Consider the following 20886-nt stretch of genomic DNA (forward strand, 5'->3'; position numbering starts at 1 on the left):
ATGTTGTTGTGTTTAATGTTGTCCCTGAGATCTCTTAGGCTGTCTTCATTTCTTTTCATTCTTTTTTCTTTATTCTGTTCCGCAGCAGTGAATTCCATCATTCTGTTTTCCAAGTCACTTATCCGTTCTTCTGCCTGTTATTCTGCTATTGATTCCTTCTAATGTAGTTTTCATTTCAGTTATTTTATTGTTCATCTCTGTTTGTTTGTTCTTTAATTCTTCTAGGTTTTTGTTAAACATTTCTTGCATCTTCTCGATCTTTGCCTCCATTCTTTTTCTGATGTCCTGTATGATCTTCACTATCATTATTCTGAATTCTCTTTCTGGAAGGTTGCCTATCTCCACTTCATTAGATGTTTTTCTGGGTTTTTATCTTGTTCCTTCATCTGGTACATAGCCCTCTGCCTTTTCATCTTGTCTATCTTTCTGTGAATGTGGTTTTTGTTCCACAGGCTGCAGGATTGTAGTTCTTGCTTCTGCTGTCTGCCCTCTGGTGGATGAGGCTGTCTAAGAGGCTTGTGCAAGTTTCCTGATGGGAGGGACTGTTGGTTGGTAGAGCTGACTGTTGCTCTGCTGGGCAGAGCTCAGTAAAAGTTTAATCTGCTTGACTGCTGATGGGTGCGGCTGGGTTCCTTCCCTGTTGGTGTTTGGCCTGAGGCAACCCAACACTGGAGCCTACCTGGGCTCTTTGGTGGGGCTAATGGTGGACTCTGGGAGGGCTCAGGCCAAGGAGTGCTTCCCAGAACTTATGCTGCCAGTGTCCTTGTCCCCTCGGTGAACCACAGCCACCACCCTCCACCCTCCCCTCCCCCGGCCTCTGTAGGAGACTCTTCAGCACTAGCAGGTAGGTCTGGTTCAGTATCCCCTGGGGTCACTGCTCCTTCCCCTGGGTCCCGATGCACACAGTACTTTGTGTGTGCCCTCCAAGCGTGGAGTCTCCGTTTCCCCTGGTCCTGTCAAAGTCCTGCAATTAAATTCTACTAGCCTTCAAAGTCTGATTCTCTAGGAATTCCTCCTCCCGTTGCCGGAACCCCAGGTTTGGAAGCCTGACGTGGGGCTCAGAACCTTCACTCCAGTGGGTGGATTTCTGTGGTATAAGTGTTCTCCAGTCTGTGAGTCACCCACCCAGCAGTTATGGGATTTGATTTTACTGTGCTTGCGCCCCTCCTACCGTCTCTTTGTGGCTTTTCCTTTGTCTTTAGATGTAGGGTATCTTTTATGGTGAGTTCCCATGTCTTCCTGTCAATGATTGTCAAGCAGCTAGTTGTGGTTCTGGTGTTCTCACAAGAGGGAGAGCACATCCTTCTATTCCGCCATCTTGGTTCAGGGCCGTAGCTATCTATTTTACATTTGGTAGTTTATATATGTCCATCCCACTCTCTCACTTTGTCCCAGCTTACACTTCCCCCTCCCAGTGTCCTCAAGTCCATTCTCTACGTCTGCGTTTTTATGCCTGTCCTGCCCCTAGGTTCTTTAGAACCGTGGTTTTTTTTTTTTTTTTTTTAAGATTCCATATATATGTGTTAGCATACAGTATTTGTTTTTCTCTTTCTGACTTACTTCACTCTGTATGACAGACTCTAGGTCCATCCACTTCACTACAGATAACTCAATTTCATTTCTTTTCATGGCTGAGTAATATTCCATTGTGTATATGTGCCACATCTTTATCCATTCATCTGTCGATGGACACTTAGGTTGCTTCCATGTTCTGGCTATCGTAAATAGTAGAGCTCATTAAGTTGTAAAGAATAATGTTTATTGCCTTGTTGAGTTGTAAACATATTTGTTTTTATTGTAAATTAAAATTATTGAGTTTAATAGTTGTTTTAGTATATACAATTAAATACTCTTTGAAGATTTTTCTTCCATATTCAGATACATTTCCTTGAAATAATTTTATTTTATTTATTCTCTTGGCCATGCCACGCATCATGTGGGATCAATTAAACATTATATAACTTAATATTTTGTTTAAAGTATTTTTATAGATTTCTAAATTGCGGAACTTCCCTTGTGGCCCAGTGGTCCCAATGCAGGGGGCACAGGTTCGATCCGTGGTTGGAGAACTAAGATCCTGCCTGCTGCGTGGTGTGGCCAAGAATAAAAACAGATTTCTAAATCAGGATGCTTAATTCCACTGGGATATTAGAGTAGCCGGCTTTGTATATCCTATTTCTGTGATATTTTGTACTTTTGTCCTTTTTTGAGTGGTTTAAGTCAGCTTCAAGGTGATATATCTGGGCAGCTCTTGATGTGCATGTGCCTTTAAACATTCTCTGTACAATTACCCAAATATAAAATGAAGTTAGAGTAAGTAAGTAAGAAAGATTTCATCTTGTTAATAGTGATAATGAATGGTAGAACAAGAATTAACATTTAAGGACTAAATTTGGAATTTTATGTTTTGATTACTGTCTTAAAAGAATATTGTCCATTCTAAAGATTTTAAAATTTCTGGTTGAAAATAAGTTGTGCACACTCTTAGGAAATTTAGAAATTTAGTCTAGAAAAATAATTTCTATTTTCCCAGCCCTGTTTCAGAATTAGAAATTTCCATTACACAGGACTGCCTTGGCAGTCCAGTGGTTAAGACTCCATGTTTCCAATCCAGGGGGCGCAGGTTTGATCCCTGGTTGGGGAACTAAGATCCCATGTGCCGTGCAGTGCAGCCAAAAAAAAAAAAAAAATTTCCATTTCATATAACTATGTGTAGTGGTTTAAAAAGTTTTTAAAATTTTCTTTTCTTTTCAATGCTAGTTTAGCATTTCACCTAATTTTAAAACATCATAACCAAAGTTTTTCCTATTTCTGTAGCTTCTCTAAAAGGATGAGTTGATCAATAAAATTTTTTATTCTGATAGCTTTGTTTTTTAAACACAACTTTAAAAAATGCTTTTTGAGGTGTGATTTATCTTAAACTGTACACATTAAAAATGCACAATTTGATAAATGCACAGATACCTCCATGAAGCTATCACAAATCAAGATAGCGAACATAACCAACATAGACAAAAGTTTCCTAGTGAGTGTCCCTTTGTAATTGCTCCTTCCCACCCTTCCTGCTCCCCCATTCCCCAGCAACCACTGATCTGCTGTCACTATAGATTAGTTTGCATTTTCTGGAATTTAATATAAATGACAATTCTGATAGCATTTTAGATTAAGAACCATTTGTATTGTAATTTTTCTCTAGTAGATAAAATATAGACATGTTTGTGATACTGGTTTAATTATATTGGTTTAGAACAGCCTTTCTCAATTCACTTTAAGCTGTAATGCACTGAAGTAGTATTTCTCAAAAATTAGTTTGCATCAGAATCACTTGGAGTATCTGTTAAGCCACCCCAGAGTTTCTGATTCAGTAGGTCTGGGACAGGGCTAAGAATTTTCATTTTGTAGAAGTTCCCAAGTGATGTTGCTGCTACCGGTTGAAGAAGACGCATTCCTTAAGACATTTGTTGCTGATAATAAATTAAGTTTTTTCCTAAGCATCCAGGATGGTACTATTTATATACTATCCTTGGGGAAATTGAGAAAATACTTAGTAATTTTCTCTGTTCTGTGGTTAAAATGAGGAATCCAGTTCAAAAAGACTGGTTTAGAATTATCTAATTTGTGTGGTGAAAATGGGCATGTTCTTTAGTAATCTTCAACATTTAGCAGAAGCAAGAAGAACTACAATTCTGCAGCCTGTGGAAGGAAAACCACATTCACAAAAAGATACACAAAATGAAAAGGCAGAGGACTTTGTACCAGATGAAGGAACAAGATAAAACCCCAGAAAAACAACTAAATGAAGTGGAGATAGGCAATTCCAGAAAAAGAATTCAGAGTAATGAGAGTGAAGATGATCCAGGACCTCATAAAGAATGGGGGCAAAGATCGAGAAGATGCAAGAAATGTTTAACAAAGACCTAGAAGAATTAAAGAACAAACAAACAGAAATGAACAATACAGTAACTGAAATGAAAACTACATTAGAAGGAATCGATAGCAGAATAACAGGCAGAAGAACAGATAAGTGACCTGGAAGACAGAATAGTGGAATTCACTGCTGCGGAACAGAATAAAGAAAAAAGAATGGCAAGAAATGAAGACAGCCTACGAGACCTCTGGGGCAACGTTAAACACAACAGCATTCTCATCATACGGGTCCCAGAGGAGAAGAGAGAGAGAAAGGATCCGAGAAAGTATTTGGAGAGATTACAGTCGAAAACTTCCCTAATATGGGAAAGGAAATAGCCACCCAATCCAGGAAACGCAGAGTCCCAGGCAGGATAAACCCAAGGAGAAACACACCAAGACACACAGTAATCAAATTGACAAAAATTAAAGGCAAAGAAAAATTATTAAAAGCAACAAGGGAAAAACGGCAAATAACATACAAGGGAACTCCCATAAGGTTAACAGCTGATTTCTCAGTAGAAACTCTACAAGCCAGAAGGGAGTGCCATGATATATTTAAAGTGATGAAAGGGAAGAATCTACAACCAAGGTTACTCTACCCAGCAAGTATCTCATTCATATTGGACAGAGAAATCAGAAGCTTTACAGACAAGCAAAAGCTAAGAGAATTCAACACCACTAAACCAGCTCTACAACAAATGCTAAAGGAACTTCTCTAAGTGGGAAATGCGAGTAGAAAAGGACCTACAAAAACAAACCCATGGGCTTCCCTGGTGGCGCAATGGTTGAGAGTCCGCCTGCCGATGCAGGAGACACGGGTTCGTGACCTGGTCTGGGAAGATCCCACATGCCGCGGAGCGGCTAGGCCCGTGAGCCATGGCCGCTAGGCCTGCGCACCCGGAGCCTGTGTTCCACAACGGGAGAGGCCACAACAGTGAGAGGCCCACGTACTGCAAAGAAAAACCAAAAAAAAAACATAACAATCAACAAAATGGTAATAGGAACATACATATCGATAATTAGCTTAAACATGAATGGATTAAATACTCCAACCAAAAGACACAGGCTTGCTGAATGAATACAAAAACAAGACCCAAATATATGCTGTCTATAAGAGACCCACTTCAGACCTAAGGACACATACAGACTGAAAGTAAGGGAATGGAAAAAGATATTCCATGCAAATGGAAATCAAAAGAAAGCTGGAGTAGCAATACTCATATCAGGTAAAATAGACTTTAAAGTAAAGAATGTTACAAGAGACAAGGAAGGGCACTACATAATGATCAAGGGATCAATCCAAGAAGAATATTTAACAATTGTAAACATATATGCACCCAAAATAGGAGCACTTCAGTACATAAGGCAACTGCTAACAGCTATAAGAGAGGAAATCAACGGTAGCGCAGTAATAGTGGGGGAATTTAACACCTTACTTTAACCAATGGAGAAATCATCGAAACAGAAAATTAATAAGGAAACACAATAGAAGCAGATAGATTTAATTGATATTTATATCAGTTAAATGACACAATAGACCAGTTAGATTTAATTGATATTTATAGGACATTCCATCCAAAAGCAGCCGACTGTACTTTCTTCTCAAGTGCACACGGAACATTCTCTGGGATAGATCACATCTTGAGTCACAAATCAAGCCTCAGTAAATTTAAGAAAATTGAAATCATATCAAGCATCTTTTCTGACGACAATGCTATGAGATTAGAAATCATTTATAGGGGGAAAAAGTGTAAAAAACACAAACACATGGAGGCTAAACAATATGTTACTAAATAACCAAGAGATCAGTGAAGACATCAAAGAGGAAATCAAAAAATACCTGGAGACAAATTACAACGAAAACACAACGATACAAAACCTATGGGATGCAGCAAAAGCAGTTCTAAGAGGGAAGTTTATAGCAGTACAAGCCTACCTCAAGAAACAAGAAAAATCTCAAATAAACAATCTAACCTTACACCTAAAGGAACTAGAGAAAGAAGAACAAACAAAACCCAAAGTTAGCAGAAGGAAAGAAATCGTAAAGATCAGAGCAGAAATTAATGATATAGGACAAAGAAAACATTATCAAAGATCAATATAACTAAAAGCTGTTTTTTTGAGAAGATAAAATTGCTGAACCTTTAGCCAGACTCATTAAGAAAAAGAGGGAGAGGACTCAAATCAATAAAATTAGAAATGAAAAAGGAGAAGTTACAACAGACACAGCAGAAATACAAAGCATCCTAAGAGACTACTACAAGCAACTCTATGCCAATAAAATGGACAACCTGGAAGAAATGGACAAATTCTTAGAAAGGTATCATCTTCCAAGACTGAACCAGGAAGAAATAGAAAATATGAACAGACCAATCACAAGTAATGAAATTGTGATTAAAAATCTTCCAACAGGGCTTCCCTAGTGGAGCAGTGGTTGAGAGTCCACCTGCCAATTCTGGGGACACGGGTTCGTGCCCTGGTCTGGGAAGATCCCACATGCTGTGGAGTCGCTGGGCCTGTGAGCCATGGCCGCTGAGCCTGCGCGTCTGGAGCCTGTGCTCGGCAATGGGAGAGGCCACAGCAGTGAGAGGTCCGCGTACCGCAAAAAAAAAAAAAAAAAAATCTTCCAACAAAAGTCCGTGACCCAATGGCTTCACAGGTGAATTCTATCAAACATTTAGAGCAGAGCCAACACCCATCCTTCTCAAACTCTTCCAAAACATTGCGGAGGAAGGAACACACCCAAACTCATTTCTGTGAGGCCACCATCACCCTGATACCAAAACCAGACAAAGATACTACAAAAAAAGAAAATTACAGATCAATATCACTGATGAACATAGATGCAAAAATCCTCAACAAAATACTAGCAAACAGAATCCAACAACACATTAAAAGGATCATACGCCATGATGAAGTGGGATTTATTCCAGGGATGCAAGGATTCTTCAATATACGCAAATCAATCAATGTGATACACCATATTAACAAATTGAAGAATAAAAACCATATGATCATCTTAAAAAATAATCTTCAACTTTTAAAATAGTTCACTACTATGCTATTTCACTATTGTATTCAGAAATATTTGTATATTAAGTGGTCAAGTAATTTTTTAACAGAAATGCTAAGAGTCCTTTTTGGTTAGGTAGATACCATTTTCTAGATAAATATTTGCTTTATAAACACATTTAGAGGCATGAATATTATGTATATGAAGCAAAAAATTTTCCCTTTTCAGAATGTTATAGAATGATTTTTTAATTTTCTTTCATTTTTTATTGAAGTATAGGTGCTGTACAATATTATATAAGTTACAGGTGTACAATTTTATGTTAATTACAGGTATACAGTATTATACGTTACAGGTGTACAATATAGTGATACACAATTTTTAAAGGTTATATTCCATTTATACTTACAAAATAATATATATTTATTATTATTATAAAGTATTGGCTGTATTCCCCATGTTGTACAGTATATCCTTGTAGCTTATTTTATAGTTGATAATTTGTACCTCTTACAGCCCATCCCTATATTGCCTCTCCCTCCTTCTTTCTCCCCACTGCTCACCACTAGTTTGTTGTCTTTGTCTGTGAGTCTGCTTCTTTTTTGTTGTATTCTCTAGTTTTATTTTTTAGATTTCATGTTTAAGTGCTATCATACATAGTATTTGTCTTTCTTTATCTGACATATCACTTAGCATAATGCCCTCCAAGTAATTTTATGCTTTCTTGAAAATAAAGGATATTTGCTTGATGGTATCTTGTTTTTAGAATTGCACAGAAAGGAAGTTTCACATGTTACTTTATCACTTTATTTTAAGTTTGTGTCTATAGAAATGGATAGAAAGTAAGTCAGTAGATAAAGCTGACCAGAAGGATATGTCAACAACACGGGCAATACGAAAAAAACTAAGCCAATTAAGGGCAATTTGAGGTGTCTTAAGAAATAGAATGACTCATTTGTTGTTTAAAAAAAAAAAAAAAAAGGGTAGGCAGATATATAATTATAAATTTCTAAGACTTAATTATATGATTAAGATAAAAATCTAGATTATTTTTAGCTTCAGTAGTTTCCATGTTTTATTCAGAAAACCTCTATTTTGGTTTGTTCTTAACTGGGATATCTTCCTATTTTGAATTTCAGGGCAGCAGCAATGACTCTCCGCACGGTATTATTGTCATTGCAAGCACTACTGGCAGCTGCAGAACCAGATGATCCACAAGATGCAGTAGTAGCAAATCAGGTAAGGTAGCTGCTTTTGAACGACTTTCTTGTACTTACCTATGAGTGTTTACTTTAGTGGTTTGCAGTGGTTAGAACAGAAGCATACGTCTATTGAAAGTAAATTTGGAAATGGTTTCCTTTCTTGCTGTGAGATTATTGTATCAGATGTAATAGTGAAAACCTAATTTTGTGATTTTTTTTAACACAGTAGTTTGTTTATATGGTAGATGCTTTTTTCCTAACATATTATGAAGTTTTCAAAAACACAATGTTGAAAGAATTACACAGTGAATACCCACATATCTACCTACCATCTTGATTCTATGATTAACATTTTACTTCATGTGCTTTATCATGTGTGTATCCATTTGTCTGTCTCTTAATTCAGTGATGATCCTTCCCTCATGATAATGTTAATCAGCTCCAACTGTGGCACTGAGTAGTTGCATGGTGAAGGTTATCAAAAACCTTGTAATTGCCAAATGGAATAAATATTTTTCAGTTGTGATCTTTGATTTCCAAGGCAGAGGTTAGCAAATTACTGCCAGACTGACTGTTTATGTAAATAATGTTTTATTGGAACATAGCCACCCTCATTTGTTTACAGCTACAAGTGGCAGAATTGAATAATTATGACAGAGACAGTATTGTCTGAAAGCCTGAATAATTATTTTCTGGTCCTTTAAGAAAGTTTGCCAGCCCACACTCTAAACCAGTGGTTCCCAACCATTTTGGAACCAGGGACTGGTTTCGTTGAAGACAATTTTTCTTCGGACCGGTGGTGGGGGGTGGGGTGGAGATGGTTCAGGCGGTGATGCGAGCGATGGGGAGCGGCAGGTGCAGCTTTGCTCGCTCGCTGCTCACCTCCTGCTGTGTGGACCGGTTCCTAACAGGCCGAGGATCGGTACTGGTCCGCAGCCTGGGGGTTGGGGACCCCTGCTCTAAACCAGTAGGATTTATTGAGCCTTGTATGTTTTTTTTGTTTTTTTTTTTTTGCGGTATGCGGGCCTCTCACTGTTGTGGCCTCTCCCGTTGCGGAGCACAGGCTCCGGTCGCGCAGGCTCAGCGGCCATGGCTCACAGGCCCAGCCACTCCGTGGCATGTGGGATCTTCCCGGACCAGGGCACGAACCCATGTGCCCTGCATCGGCAGGCAGACTCTCAACCACTGCGCCACCAGGGAAGCCCTGTTATTTTTGTTTTTTAACCCAGAAATTTTTTTTTTCTTGACTTCTGAGATACTATTCTCTTTTCCCATCTTCGTAGTTGTGGTTGTTCCCTCCTACTTCCTACAGTTGTTTCTCTTCTTTCTCCACTCTGCCGCCCTGCGTTTTTGTCCCCAACCTGGGATTGAATCCGTGCCCCCTGCAGTGGAAGTGTGGAGTCCTAATTACTGGACCACCAAGGAATTACCTCTCCTCCCTTTTAAATATACTTTCTCAGTTCTTACACTGTTTCTTTCACTTTCCATTTTATACGCTCACTTGGACGATCATATCCATGCTGATATTACCACCTGTATGTTGATAACGATATTCAGGCTTGACCTCTGTCCTGAGCCCAAGAGCCTGTTTGGAAGTGGAGAGCTCTATATGAATATTCCATGGGTACCTTAGTACAGCATTCCCAAAACTGAATGCAGAATCTTAAACCTGTGAACCTGTTCATCGTTCTGTAATATAATCAGCTTATTTATATATCCCAGTCACAGGCTTGGAGTACTTCTCTATGTCTCCTTCTCTCTCGTATCCCAGTATCTCTCTGTCGTAATACTTCTCTGATTGACTTAATTCACATGTTTAAAAATTTCTCATTTTACTGCTCTGATGGAGCTCCCTACCTCAGCCTCTTCTTCCCCTCATATTCTGCACTGATAGCAGTTAGCTTTATAAAGTGTAAATCTTATTTCACTTTACTGTTAAAAACCTATTAGTAGCTTTACTATCACCTACTTGATAAGTCCAAATTGTTTAGTTTGAAGAGTTCCTCCATGATTTGAACTGTCTGTAAACCCAGTTTCATCTCCTAAATTCTTACTGTTCTTCAAACTCACGCTGTTCAAGATGGTATCATTCCTACATGTCATTTCACCCAGTCTGCCATTTTCCCTCTGCCTAAGAAAACATTTCCTCTTAGAAACTTCTTCCTTTCCTTTGAAAAGTTCGTCACTCCTTATGTTGTATATATCCTTGTTAATGTGTTCTACTATTATTTGCCTTAGAGTGCTTAGAATTATGGTTTAACGTGTTATCTATGTGCTATTGGTTCATTTTCGATAGTCAGAAACATGGCTTGAGTTCGAGCTTTGATTTTCTATTGAGTTCTGAGCCTCAAAGGTTGAGGTTGGACTCAGTTTTCTTCTAACTCTGTTCAGTAGTTTGACTTATTTCCTTTTAATAATGGTGGAAACTAGATTTATCATTTTAATGTATAGAAATATTTAATGTGTATAAAACATCTTAAGAAATATTAAAGTGAATTTAATATTTTAAATTTATACTTGGCTTTATTAATTAATGGTAGTCCCAGAATATTTGAGAATAAATTTACTTCTTTCCAATGCATATGGAAAATCTTACCTTTTGAAAAGTACTCTATGGTGAGTTCATAATCATCTCAAAACATGTGCTGTAAGTTAGGACTTTGCATATGGGGTTTTCTTAAATCCCTGTACACTAATACAGCTCTAGCAAAACAGCAAAGTCAAGTTGTATTCTAGCCTGAGCTATGATTGATACAGAAGTTGGTTACATTTATTAATGTCCACATAATTTTAGAAGCTAGTAATTCTGTTTATCTCTGTAATGTTTGCCACTGCACAGTGTTTAGAGACAACTCTAATAACTCCATTTAGTATTAGTTTTCTGCTACTTTGTTGAAATTGGGGATTAAAGTTGATAAACGTTACTTTTGTTTTTCTTTCCTCAGTGCAACTTGTGAATCACAGCTTCAGGTTAAACAGTCTTTTCTTGAGTGACATAGTATGTTTGCAGTGGAAAGTGAATCAGTCACATTTTAAAAATTGAATCTACATTTATTTACATTTACTTAGAAAAATCAGGTTGTTAGGCAATTAGGACATGAGTTAACTATATTGAATATTATAACTGCATTGTCATGCCAATCAATTTTTTTCCCCCATATAGTACAAACAAAATCCCGAAATGTTCAAACAGACAGCTCGACTTTGGGCACATGTGTATGCTGGAGCACCAGTTTCTAGTCCAGAATACACCAAAAAAATAGAAAACCTATGTGCTATGGGCTTTGATAGGGTAAGTACATAAAGGCATGTTGATTTTTACTTATTCATTAAATTATTGCTGCAAATCCTTGGCTGACAAAAGTGGCTCAAAAAAATACCCTAAATCTAATTTTGATAAGCAAACTTTGTTATTAAAACCAGTGATCTTTCTTTTTTTTTTTGGCTGATTCCAGTCATTGGTTTTAGAAGCTTCTTTTTATGAAGTGCAAGGTAACTTAAAAATGAAAAAACAAGGTGTGGTTTCTTAATATAAAGACAGTGGGTGATGCAGTATTTTAAAAATATTTCCTTGAGATTTTATTTATTTATTTATTTTGTCCCCTTTTCTTTTCTACAGAATGCAGTAATAGTGGCCTTGTCTTCAAAATCTTGGGATGTAGAGACTGCAACAGAATTGCTTCTGAGTAACTGAGACATAGAGCTGCTGATATAGTCAAGCTTGCCCCTTCTTGAGGAGCATCAACATCTGTTATTTTTAGGATTCTGCGTAGATTTCTTTTAAACTGGCATTCTTGCCTAATGATGTTATCTAGGCACCATTGGAGACTGAAAAAAATCTCTGCTCTGTAAATAAAGCTAATTAAACGTCTCTGTAAATTTAAAAAGGGGAAATACTTTAATTTTTTTCTTACTTAATAGTGTAAAAATTCTTTGAGCTAAGCTAAAACCATGGAAAAAACATGCTACTTTAGTGTTTAGCAGTGTACCAAGACTAGCAAGAGTTTGCTTCAGGATTTTGTTGAATAATTAAGATAATATTTTGAGTGTGTCAGGGCCATTCATATCGTTGGTGTTGCATCACAGCTACCTTAACTGTTTTTAACATGGATCCTCTGTGCCTGTGAATTTACTTGCATGCTTGTACTTGACTTCTTAGGATGGGTAGCTGAAAAGACCACCATTTTAAGCATTTGAGAATTCTTAAATATGAGATTATTCAGAATTGAAGATGGTGACCTATTCAGAGCCTTTTTGTCCTTGTCAGCAGACTGGGACACCATATCTGTTTTTCCCCTCTTACCACACACAGCTAATATTCTAATAGTAAATTTCTCTCTTTGGTGGGGAAATGTGCTGAGGGACAGTATCCCTTGCTCCATTTTTAGGTTGTCCATTTGGAATGTTTTGTCACAATTCTTCACTCTTAGAACTTTCATATATAAGTAATAATGTAAAAACGGAGCTGCCAGTTTCGTTTCTCTTGCAAAAACAGTAAAAACTTGATGTTGCAGTATTCCCAGATTTAATGAAAGAACCCAGCTTAATTTTTCAGTGAATTTAACATCTTTCTATTTTTAAACTGATGAAATTTTTCTTTGACAACTTGCAAGGGTGAAATCAACTGTTGGCAGTTTTTTAAGCCTAATTTTGGCTTTATAAGAGATTGCTTTATCAGATCCTTTAAAAGTCACTCTTGTGTGCATTTCCCCCAATTGACACATGAAAGCTGTGTTGGTGTTTTACTGTACATACTTCAGATGCACATAGGAATAGAAGTGTGTTATAAATCTAGCTTTCTTTATGATGTTTCTGATAATATGAGAATTGAAAACTTTACCTTCTCTTGTACATAGTCAGACTTTCTATACGTATTAAACTTACATTTCATTCTAAGTTCAAAAGTTTGAAAATTATTAGTTTTGCAAGCTCAAACACTAATGTGACCATTTTATGAAGGGTGAAATGGATTTGTGTAGGCTGTTCTATACGTAGAAACACAGTTATTATTACATATTCAGGACCAATGCAAAAATAACAAAAATGTAATGGAATCAGAGTGAATTAAAGTAAGGCTGTATACTGAAAGTCATATTATAAAAGGTTTGCTTTCTTCAAGTGTTACTTATCCTAAATTATAATGGTTAAGTGTTTGGAAAATAGTTTTGAACCATAAATTCAGCATAATTTCATTTGACTTCTCAATAATCTTAGAAGCAATAAAAGAACCATTATTAAATATATTGTAATGTTAAGATGTGGAGGTTCTTCCAACAACTTGTAAGGCTTTCCTAATCAATAGTAAACTCTTGTAGTTGATTTTATTGCATACTAAACACAAGTTGCTGTTTTTTTCCCCTATATGTTTGCTTAAGTATAAATTTCTTTATACAATCACCTCCTTTTGTTGTAGTTTAGTTACTTTCTAAAGATGCCAAAGGAAACAAGATTTTTCTTTATTTATTTTAAATAGCTAAAACCATGTACTTTTCTTTATATTTTTGAAGTAAGGTTGGAATTGTGTGAAAATGTGGACAGTTTTGTTCCATTGTTGGTTAGAATTAATTTTTATTTTTAGTGGCGGGTGGCTTGGTAATATTAGTAATATTTGGATTATTTTAAATATCAGACACCTCTACCCAGTTTACTCTTTGCCCATTTTATCAGGGTATATTTAATTGTCCTGTGGTTTGACAAATGAGAGAGAAAGAACTGAGAATTTACTAAGGGTCAAGCATTATATACTTTGCTCTTGGAGGCAGCTATACCTTGCCTATGACTTTTATGCACGTTAGCCCCTTAGGGTTTACTCATCTAACTACAGTTCAACATCCCCAATGCCCAGGAAATTGAAAAGTACAATATTTTGTATGAGAGGTTCTTCATAATGAATTTTTCATTTCTAAAATTTACCTCATTTACATTTAATGTGATAATCTCTTTCTTTTTCTGGTACATTTCCTACTGTCGCCTTCTGTTGTTTTGTTTGTTTGTTTTTGTTTTTTTCCTATTTTTCTACAGGTAGATTTATTTCCCAAACATAGAAATAAAGGCAGTTGCTCTTTTCTGTGGTCTTATATATGTTCGGAAAAAGAACATTAAAAGTGCAGGTCTAGGGAAGAGGTACCCTGATGGAAATTATTTTTATAATTCTCAATCATTTGTGATTTGTCAGTTGTGAAGGCCTCAAAAATTATGGTAAAAAATATAAATAGTTTTATCCCATTTAGGGCAGACAGATTTGCTACAAGTCACTGATACTCCTATAGGCTTTTACTGTAATCAGGTCTGTTTCCTGAGTATGTGCCTGACCTTTAAAAGAACAAATAATTAGTTATGTAGTATTTCAGTACAGATGACTAAATGAATGAGTAGCAATTTGTGACCCAAATAAGTATACGGTAAGATATATAAATATTTGAGAAACTGGTACTAAATCAGATGCTCTGTGTTGGCTCCCCCAAATGTTTGGAATTGTGACTATGATTTACTTAAACACATAACACGTTCAAGTATATATGTGTGTGTTTGTATTCTGACCATTTTGCTTCTGAGGAGAGTTATCTATGGAATGAAATACATAATTTTTCTTTTTTTGGAAGTATTTCACGTTTGTGATTGCTGGTGGTGCTTAAAACTATGCAAAATAATTTTAAAGTATAAGAAAAAATTGGCAGATAAACTGGATATTGCTTATTTATGCACTACAGAATGCAGCATATCGTATTACTGCTGCTTTGTAAGTTTATCAATGTGAAAAGCAGTTCTTGGCTCTAAGTGTATGCCTGATTTGAGCTTTTAAAACTCTACCATAGGGATATAATAATGTTCCACGATCCTTGTTAGCACAGGAAACAAAAACTTTTTTTTTTTTTTTTTTTGGTGTTTTAAAGATGGATTTGGGCTTGGAAGAGTTGGAGCCAGGTATACTCTTGTACCTAGATGGAAACAATGTTTGGATAGGAAAAGGAAGCTGTTTACAGTTAACTTGATTTCATGGAGTTTTACAAAATGATGTTGTATTTAATCACTTTTTCTAGTTCAAGAAATTTCAATTCCAGGGTACAAACCATTGATTTTAAAAATTTGCATTTCCATTCTTTTAGTACCAGTTAAAAATAAATGCTTAACATCAGCTATTTGCCGTCACTTGGGGAATAAGGTAACTTGAAGTATTTACTGATAAATAGCCTTTCTTCAAGTGTGACTTTTCTGCCGTGTCTACATATTATGTCACATATTCTGTTTGCACTGTTGCAATATGGATCAAAAATCTTGTGGCATAAGGGTAGGGGAATGTCAGTATCTCACTTGTCCCATTTGTTCTGTTACTGCTCTGTTGGACTGATCTACCCTCATAAACCTGTGATCATCACCTAAATGTAAGTTGTGAATGTGTCACCTTTTGCTTGGTTATTTCAACCAAGCATTGAATATATACATATATATGTATATATTCAATGCTGCTGTATGTAATCAGGTGTGGCACAGTTTATCGGTTTGGTCCTAGGGGGTGAGTGGATTCATATCATTTGCACTGTGCTGTTAAATGATCCTTGTGTGCTTGCTGTTACCTACTTTTTACAGGCATCATAATAAAAGCTAGACTATTTCTTTGGGGGGAAAGAGACTTATTTAATGTAATTTAAAGACTTTTCCAATAGAAAATGAAATACTATTGAAAATAATATCTATTTTTTAGCTTTCAGCAATTGATGGTGCTTTGTTGTGGTGTCTGCTGGAAGTCTACTGCCATTATAGGGATTTTCATTAACTTCACTGAGAAAGAATCTTGCTTGTTAGCTTCTCTAGATCTCTATTCTAAACAATCTGTTAGTGATGATAAATTCTATAGGAGGATCTATTCTGAGCCGTTAACTTCCTGTAAGGGGAAAATTGGGTGGGTTACCAGAAAGACTATTGAAGCAGGGTGGGCTGGGGGTGGAGGGTTGGGTATTTGTCTTGACAATTAAAAACTACGAAACACTTTTGTACACAACTGATTTTTTAAAAAATAAACACATTTTTAAAGATGTTGAATTTTTTTTCCCCCTTACTGGGAATTCTTAAAAATAAATGCATGCATGTTTTCCCCTGAAAATGGTTTATATCTTCTTTCTAGGTGCTCATCAATAGACAGGCAGTTAAGCCTCCACATTGCTTTAAACAAGAAAAACAACCAAGTAGATATTTCTACTAGGCACGTTTTACAGTAATGAGTATATGTTGATAAATGCAATAAATTATATTAGTGCTTTGAATTTTAAAATAGGTTGAAATTCTAATTAAAACTATTTGAAAATATAACACTATTTGGCTAGATTCTAATCCAAAATTTAGAGTAATCCAGAGGTAGTTGATACTGAAAGTAATATTTATTTTCATGTAAGCACACAAATCTTTCTGGAAAGGGTGCCTATACAGTGACAAGGACTCTGAATTGTTTCAGCAAGTTCTGGGTTATACTGGATAACTTCTGCCACTATTGATACTGATAATTAGAAGAGGCTGTGTTGGTTAGGGTTTGTATTATTTCATATGGCAAACTGATTGTTAACTTTGTGTCTCTAGGGTATTTGCTACCAGCTTTCAGCAGGCTTATGAGTTACTATAGCCTGGAGATGGAATTGCTTCTCACTGGAATACCAGTATGAAGGGCTCTTTTCATGGAGCAAGCTATATCCTTACATATTAAAAATCAAGGATAACAAATGGAATTCGAGAGTCCTCATGCTAACCCTTAGCACAGGATGGTCAAATTCAAATGATAGTAAACACTTGGTATGTGTTTTGTTTCATTCATCAAAGAATTAACATGAATTCTCTAAAGTTTTTAGGAGTATTTCCTACAGTAATATACTATCTACTCAAGTATTCATATTGTAATGTTCATTTCCCCTCATTGAATTTCAGTAAAAGTATATTAAAGCACAACTTTATAAATCTACTTAATCTTTTATCATAAATTACTTTTTAATAGGATGTTGACCAAAGTCAAGAAGGGCAATCTGTTTTAAATATTCAGTTTACGATACTTGATACTTGTAGAGCCTTTTTTCAAGATACACAGATAAAACAAGGCAAACACTATAAAACGGGGCAAAATTTCAGAAACTCAGAGTGTTTCATACTTAGTTAATATACCTAGTACTCTGTTTCTCCCTTACAGTGTAAAAGCTTAGCTACGTACAGGATATACCTAATTTTTATTAAGAGCAACAAATAGTGACTTTTATCTCCTACACAGCTAACATTCAGCTCTCTAGTTACTGTATTCCTCAGCTCTTCATTTTTAGTATGTGAAAAATATATATTCCTCTGCTATATACATTCATTATTATTTGTATTATATTGATAGATGAATGTCCTCCTGTCCTAAGTAGTACTGAGGAACAGGATTAATGACGTTCCAGTGGTATCTCCTAACCATATTCATAGAATTACAGAATTTTAAGGAAAAGGAGACCTTCCAGTCTCCTTTTTTAAAATAGATCGATTAAAATAAGTTGGATACCTAGAGTCACAGGTTATTTGGGGGGGACAATCCCTTAATATTGTTATTTATATGTGCCTACTAAACCTGGTAGCTTTTTGAGACCTAAAATGCTATTCTTGTTTTCCTTAAAAATAGGAAATGTGGAGGGATCCTTTGCAAGCATGAAAAGGAAAACCAGTTCAGGTGAGAGTGAGGTCTTCATTCCAAGGGAAGTATATCCAAACCACTCCTCATGGTATGAATTGAATAGAATGTTTTGATGAACTAAGTTCAACTGTAGGGTTTCATGACTTCTACTGAAGTTGCTTTACATGCACCAGGCACACTTTTTTTCTGATATTTGGAAGAATAGAATAAATAGCATTGTTCTTGGTTTATGCAACCCATAGAAAAAGATCTTTTAGACTGCAAAATCTAATTGGCCCTAAATATTGTATTCCATTACAGATACTTTAGTTCTTAATTGCATAATGTCATACTTCTGTGTATATGAGGAGAAGAGGTAGTTCATCTTTGGTTAGTTAAGATGTCATGACCTGGAGGTAAAACAAAGGCAAAATTTTAATAAGGAAACAAATTCAGGATAATAGTCTGCTGAGGTGATTATTAGCATGGTTGATTTTCTTCATTAAAAAAATTATTTTTCCAAATAATAAGTGTGCATTCTTAAAATTTATTTATTTATTTTTGGTTGCATTGGGTCTTCTTTGCTGTGCACGGGCTTTCTTTAGTTGCGGCCAGTGGGGGTTGCTCTTTGTTGCGGTGCGTGGGCTTCTCATCGCGGTGGCTTCTCTTGTTGCGGAGCATGGGCTCTAGGCACGTGGGCTTCAGTAGTTGTGGCGCTCTGGCTCTAGAGCGCAGGCTCAGTAATTGTGGTACATGGGCTTAGTTGCCCCATGGCATGTGGGATCCTCCCTGACCAGGGCTCAAACCCGTGTCCCCTGCTTTGGCAGGCGGTTTCTTAACCACTGTGCCACCAGGGAGGTCCCATAAACGTGTATTTTTAAAAATTAGTAGTGGTGAAGAGTCCACAGTGGAAAATGTGTGATCCTCTTCCTACCTCTACTACTAATCCATAGAGACAGTAGCTTCTGAATATCTCTGATTTTTGTTTTTGAGTTATCTCCAGGTCATTAAGCAATATGCTTATTCCTCTTTAAGTAACTCTAGGCTTTGTAACAGTAAGTTAATTACACTTCTCTTCCATCAGTTATACCTAGTATCTCTTCACTCCCTATTTTTATCCCTAACCTTTATCTTCACTTAGTAATGGAATTTAGGTTGAGGGAGGGCTGTTGCATACACAAAAGCATTGAGAAAGTAGTGTGACTTTGGCTGCAGTGCATGTACAGGTAAGGGGCATTTACTCACTGAAACAAATTCTGTTGGAACTGAGGTAGAGGTAAGATTCAAAAGTAAACTGAAAGAAGGAGACTGTGATACCTAGATTGGGGTAGTAATTAAAAGATGAAGAGAGAGGGAGAGATTATGATAGAAAGGCAAGATGTAGTAAAAGATCAAGGTTGTGAACCTTGATCACACCCTCCCTCCCTTGGAAGGGAGGGTAGGAGGGGAAAAGAGTGCCTGGGTGGGAAGACAGGCATGTAGGGAGTGTAGTCAAAGACCTTGGCCCTAAATGGTAATCCTTTTAATTTGTTCAAGTTGCCAGTCCTACATTCTAGCCCCAACCCTTTCAACTCGATTCAGTAGATTGATATTCTCTTCACTGGGCCTTTGAGTAAGCTGCTTCTCTTCTCAAGGATACCTCCTTATACTGTTTATTACTTTCTACAGGTCTTAGTTGTTTTTTTTTTTTTTTTTTTTTTTGGCACTATCTAACCATTCTTTCCTCCATATCTCTTTTCATTAAACTATTCATGCTTTTATTTCCTTTTCCTACTCCACTTCTTATCACATTTACAAAATGCTGCCTTCTGAATAGTCTGCATCTTTTCTTTGTTAACTCTCACAGTTTGGGCCTGGCCTTCTAAATTTGTTCTGAAAATCCTACAGCCCTTCCAAATTACAGATACAAAAAAATGAGGCCCTGACTTGCCCAGAGATAACAAGACATTGTCAGACTGAGAACTTGGGTTTTCTATCCACTATATCTCTTGCTTTACTTTTATTTTTAAAAGTTTTAGTGGTAGGGGCTTCCCTGGTGGTGCAGTGGTTGAGAGTCCGCCTGCCGATGCAGGGGACCTGGGTTTGTGCCCCGGTCCGGGAAGATCCCACATGCCGCGGAGCGGCTGGGCCCGTGAGCCATAGCCACCGAGCCTGCGCGTCCGGAGCTTGTGCTCCGCAACGGGAGAGGCCACAACAGTGAGAGGCCCAAGTACAGCAAAAAAAAAAAAAAAAAAAAAGTTTTAGTGGTAAAGTGCTAATTTCAGGAACCTTAGACTCAAAAAACTTTTAACTCTACATCCTAGAGTTTACTTAAGTATTTTGGAGTATTCTCTCCTTGCTGTGCTGTTTTTACACAATTAATAGTATATAATTGTCAATATTTGACTTTTTAAAACTGATAATCACAGTTCTTTAAAAACTCTTGGGAATTCCCTGGCAGTCCAGTGGTTGGTTAGGACTCGGTGCTTTCACTGCTGGGGCCTGAGTTCAGTCCCTGGTCAGGGAACTAAGATCCTGCAAGCCACGCAGCGCAGCCAAAATTAAATAAACAAAGAAAAAATTAAAAATTCTTTACATGAATATTTTAAATATTTATAAATAGGTCTTTGAGTAGGGCTACCGTATTATACATATCAATTACCCTATTAGACGTGTGGATGGTTTCCTATTCTCTGTTAGAAATTATGCTGCCTGGACTTAACGTAATGGGTACCACTAATGTTTAATACTAGCTGCCTCCTAAAACTCCACTGAAATGACATTTCTAAAGGTATAAATCTGTAGTGCCACAGAATGGAAGATGGAAAGCAGACTGAAGAGTAGAAACTGATTTGGCATAGTAGAGGAAGTTCAAACCTAAAAATTTGATTATGGAAGGAATGCTTATTTAGAAGCAAGCTGATTTACTCGTTAAGACTCAGAATAACCTAGAAATGGGAGAAAAAAGACACTGCTGAATGTAAGGGTGAGCTTTTGAGCTGGAAGTAGGGTTGATTGAAAGTCTATTCCTTTCTACCCAGTTAGGTAGGTAGATAGTTTACTACTGTCCTCTTACCATGGAATGAGAATTTCTGTCTTATGAATTTGAAACAAGTCTTCAGACTGAGAGATACCAGTCATAGATTGAAAATGAAGATAAG

The 20886-nt window shown here is 36.7% G+C and overlaps 2 protein-coding genes across 6 annotated transcripts in view; both read left to right on the top strand.

The window, feature by feature from the left end:
- Positions 1–20886, top strand: part of LOC307185216 (SCAN domain-containing protein 3-like) — a 546171-nt gene that overhangs the window by 399086 nt on the left and 126199 nt on the right. The gene's annotated exons all lie outside the window — the stretch shown is intronic.
- UBE2K (ubiquitin conjugating enzyme E2 K) overlaps positions 1–20886 on the top strand; it is a 104970-nt gene that overhangs the window by 65524 nt on the left and 18560 nt on the right. For 3 of the 5 annotated variants that reach the window (XR_013827912.1, XR_013827913.1, XR_013827914.1), the window contains 4 exons: positions 8062–8161; positions 11288–11416; positions 11744–16905; positions 17756–20729. Coding sequence is in view for 1 of the 5 variants with exons in the window: in XM_079919123.1 (XP_079775249.1) it covers positions 8062–8161; positions 11288–11416; positions 11744–11818 (304 nt within the window). In the remaining 4 variants the exon portion in view is untranslated. Of the gene's footprint in view, positions 1–8061; positions 8162–11287; positions 11417–11743; positions 17713–17755; positions 20730–20886 lie in introns of those variants that run through there. The other 2 variants (XR_013827911.1, XM_079919123.1) reach the window with 2 other exon arrangements.

The sequence above is a fragment of the Stenella coeruleoalba genome (genome assembly GCF_951394435.1).
Source record: "Stenella coeruleoalba genome assembly, chromosome: 4".
Taxonomy (NCBI): Eukaryota; Metazoa; Chordata; class Mammalia; order Artiodactyla; family Delphinidae; genus Stenella; species Stenella coeruleoalba.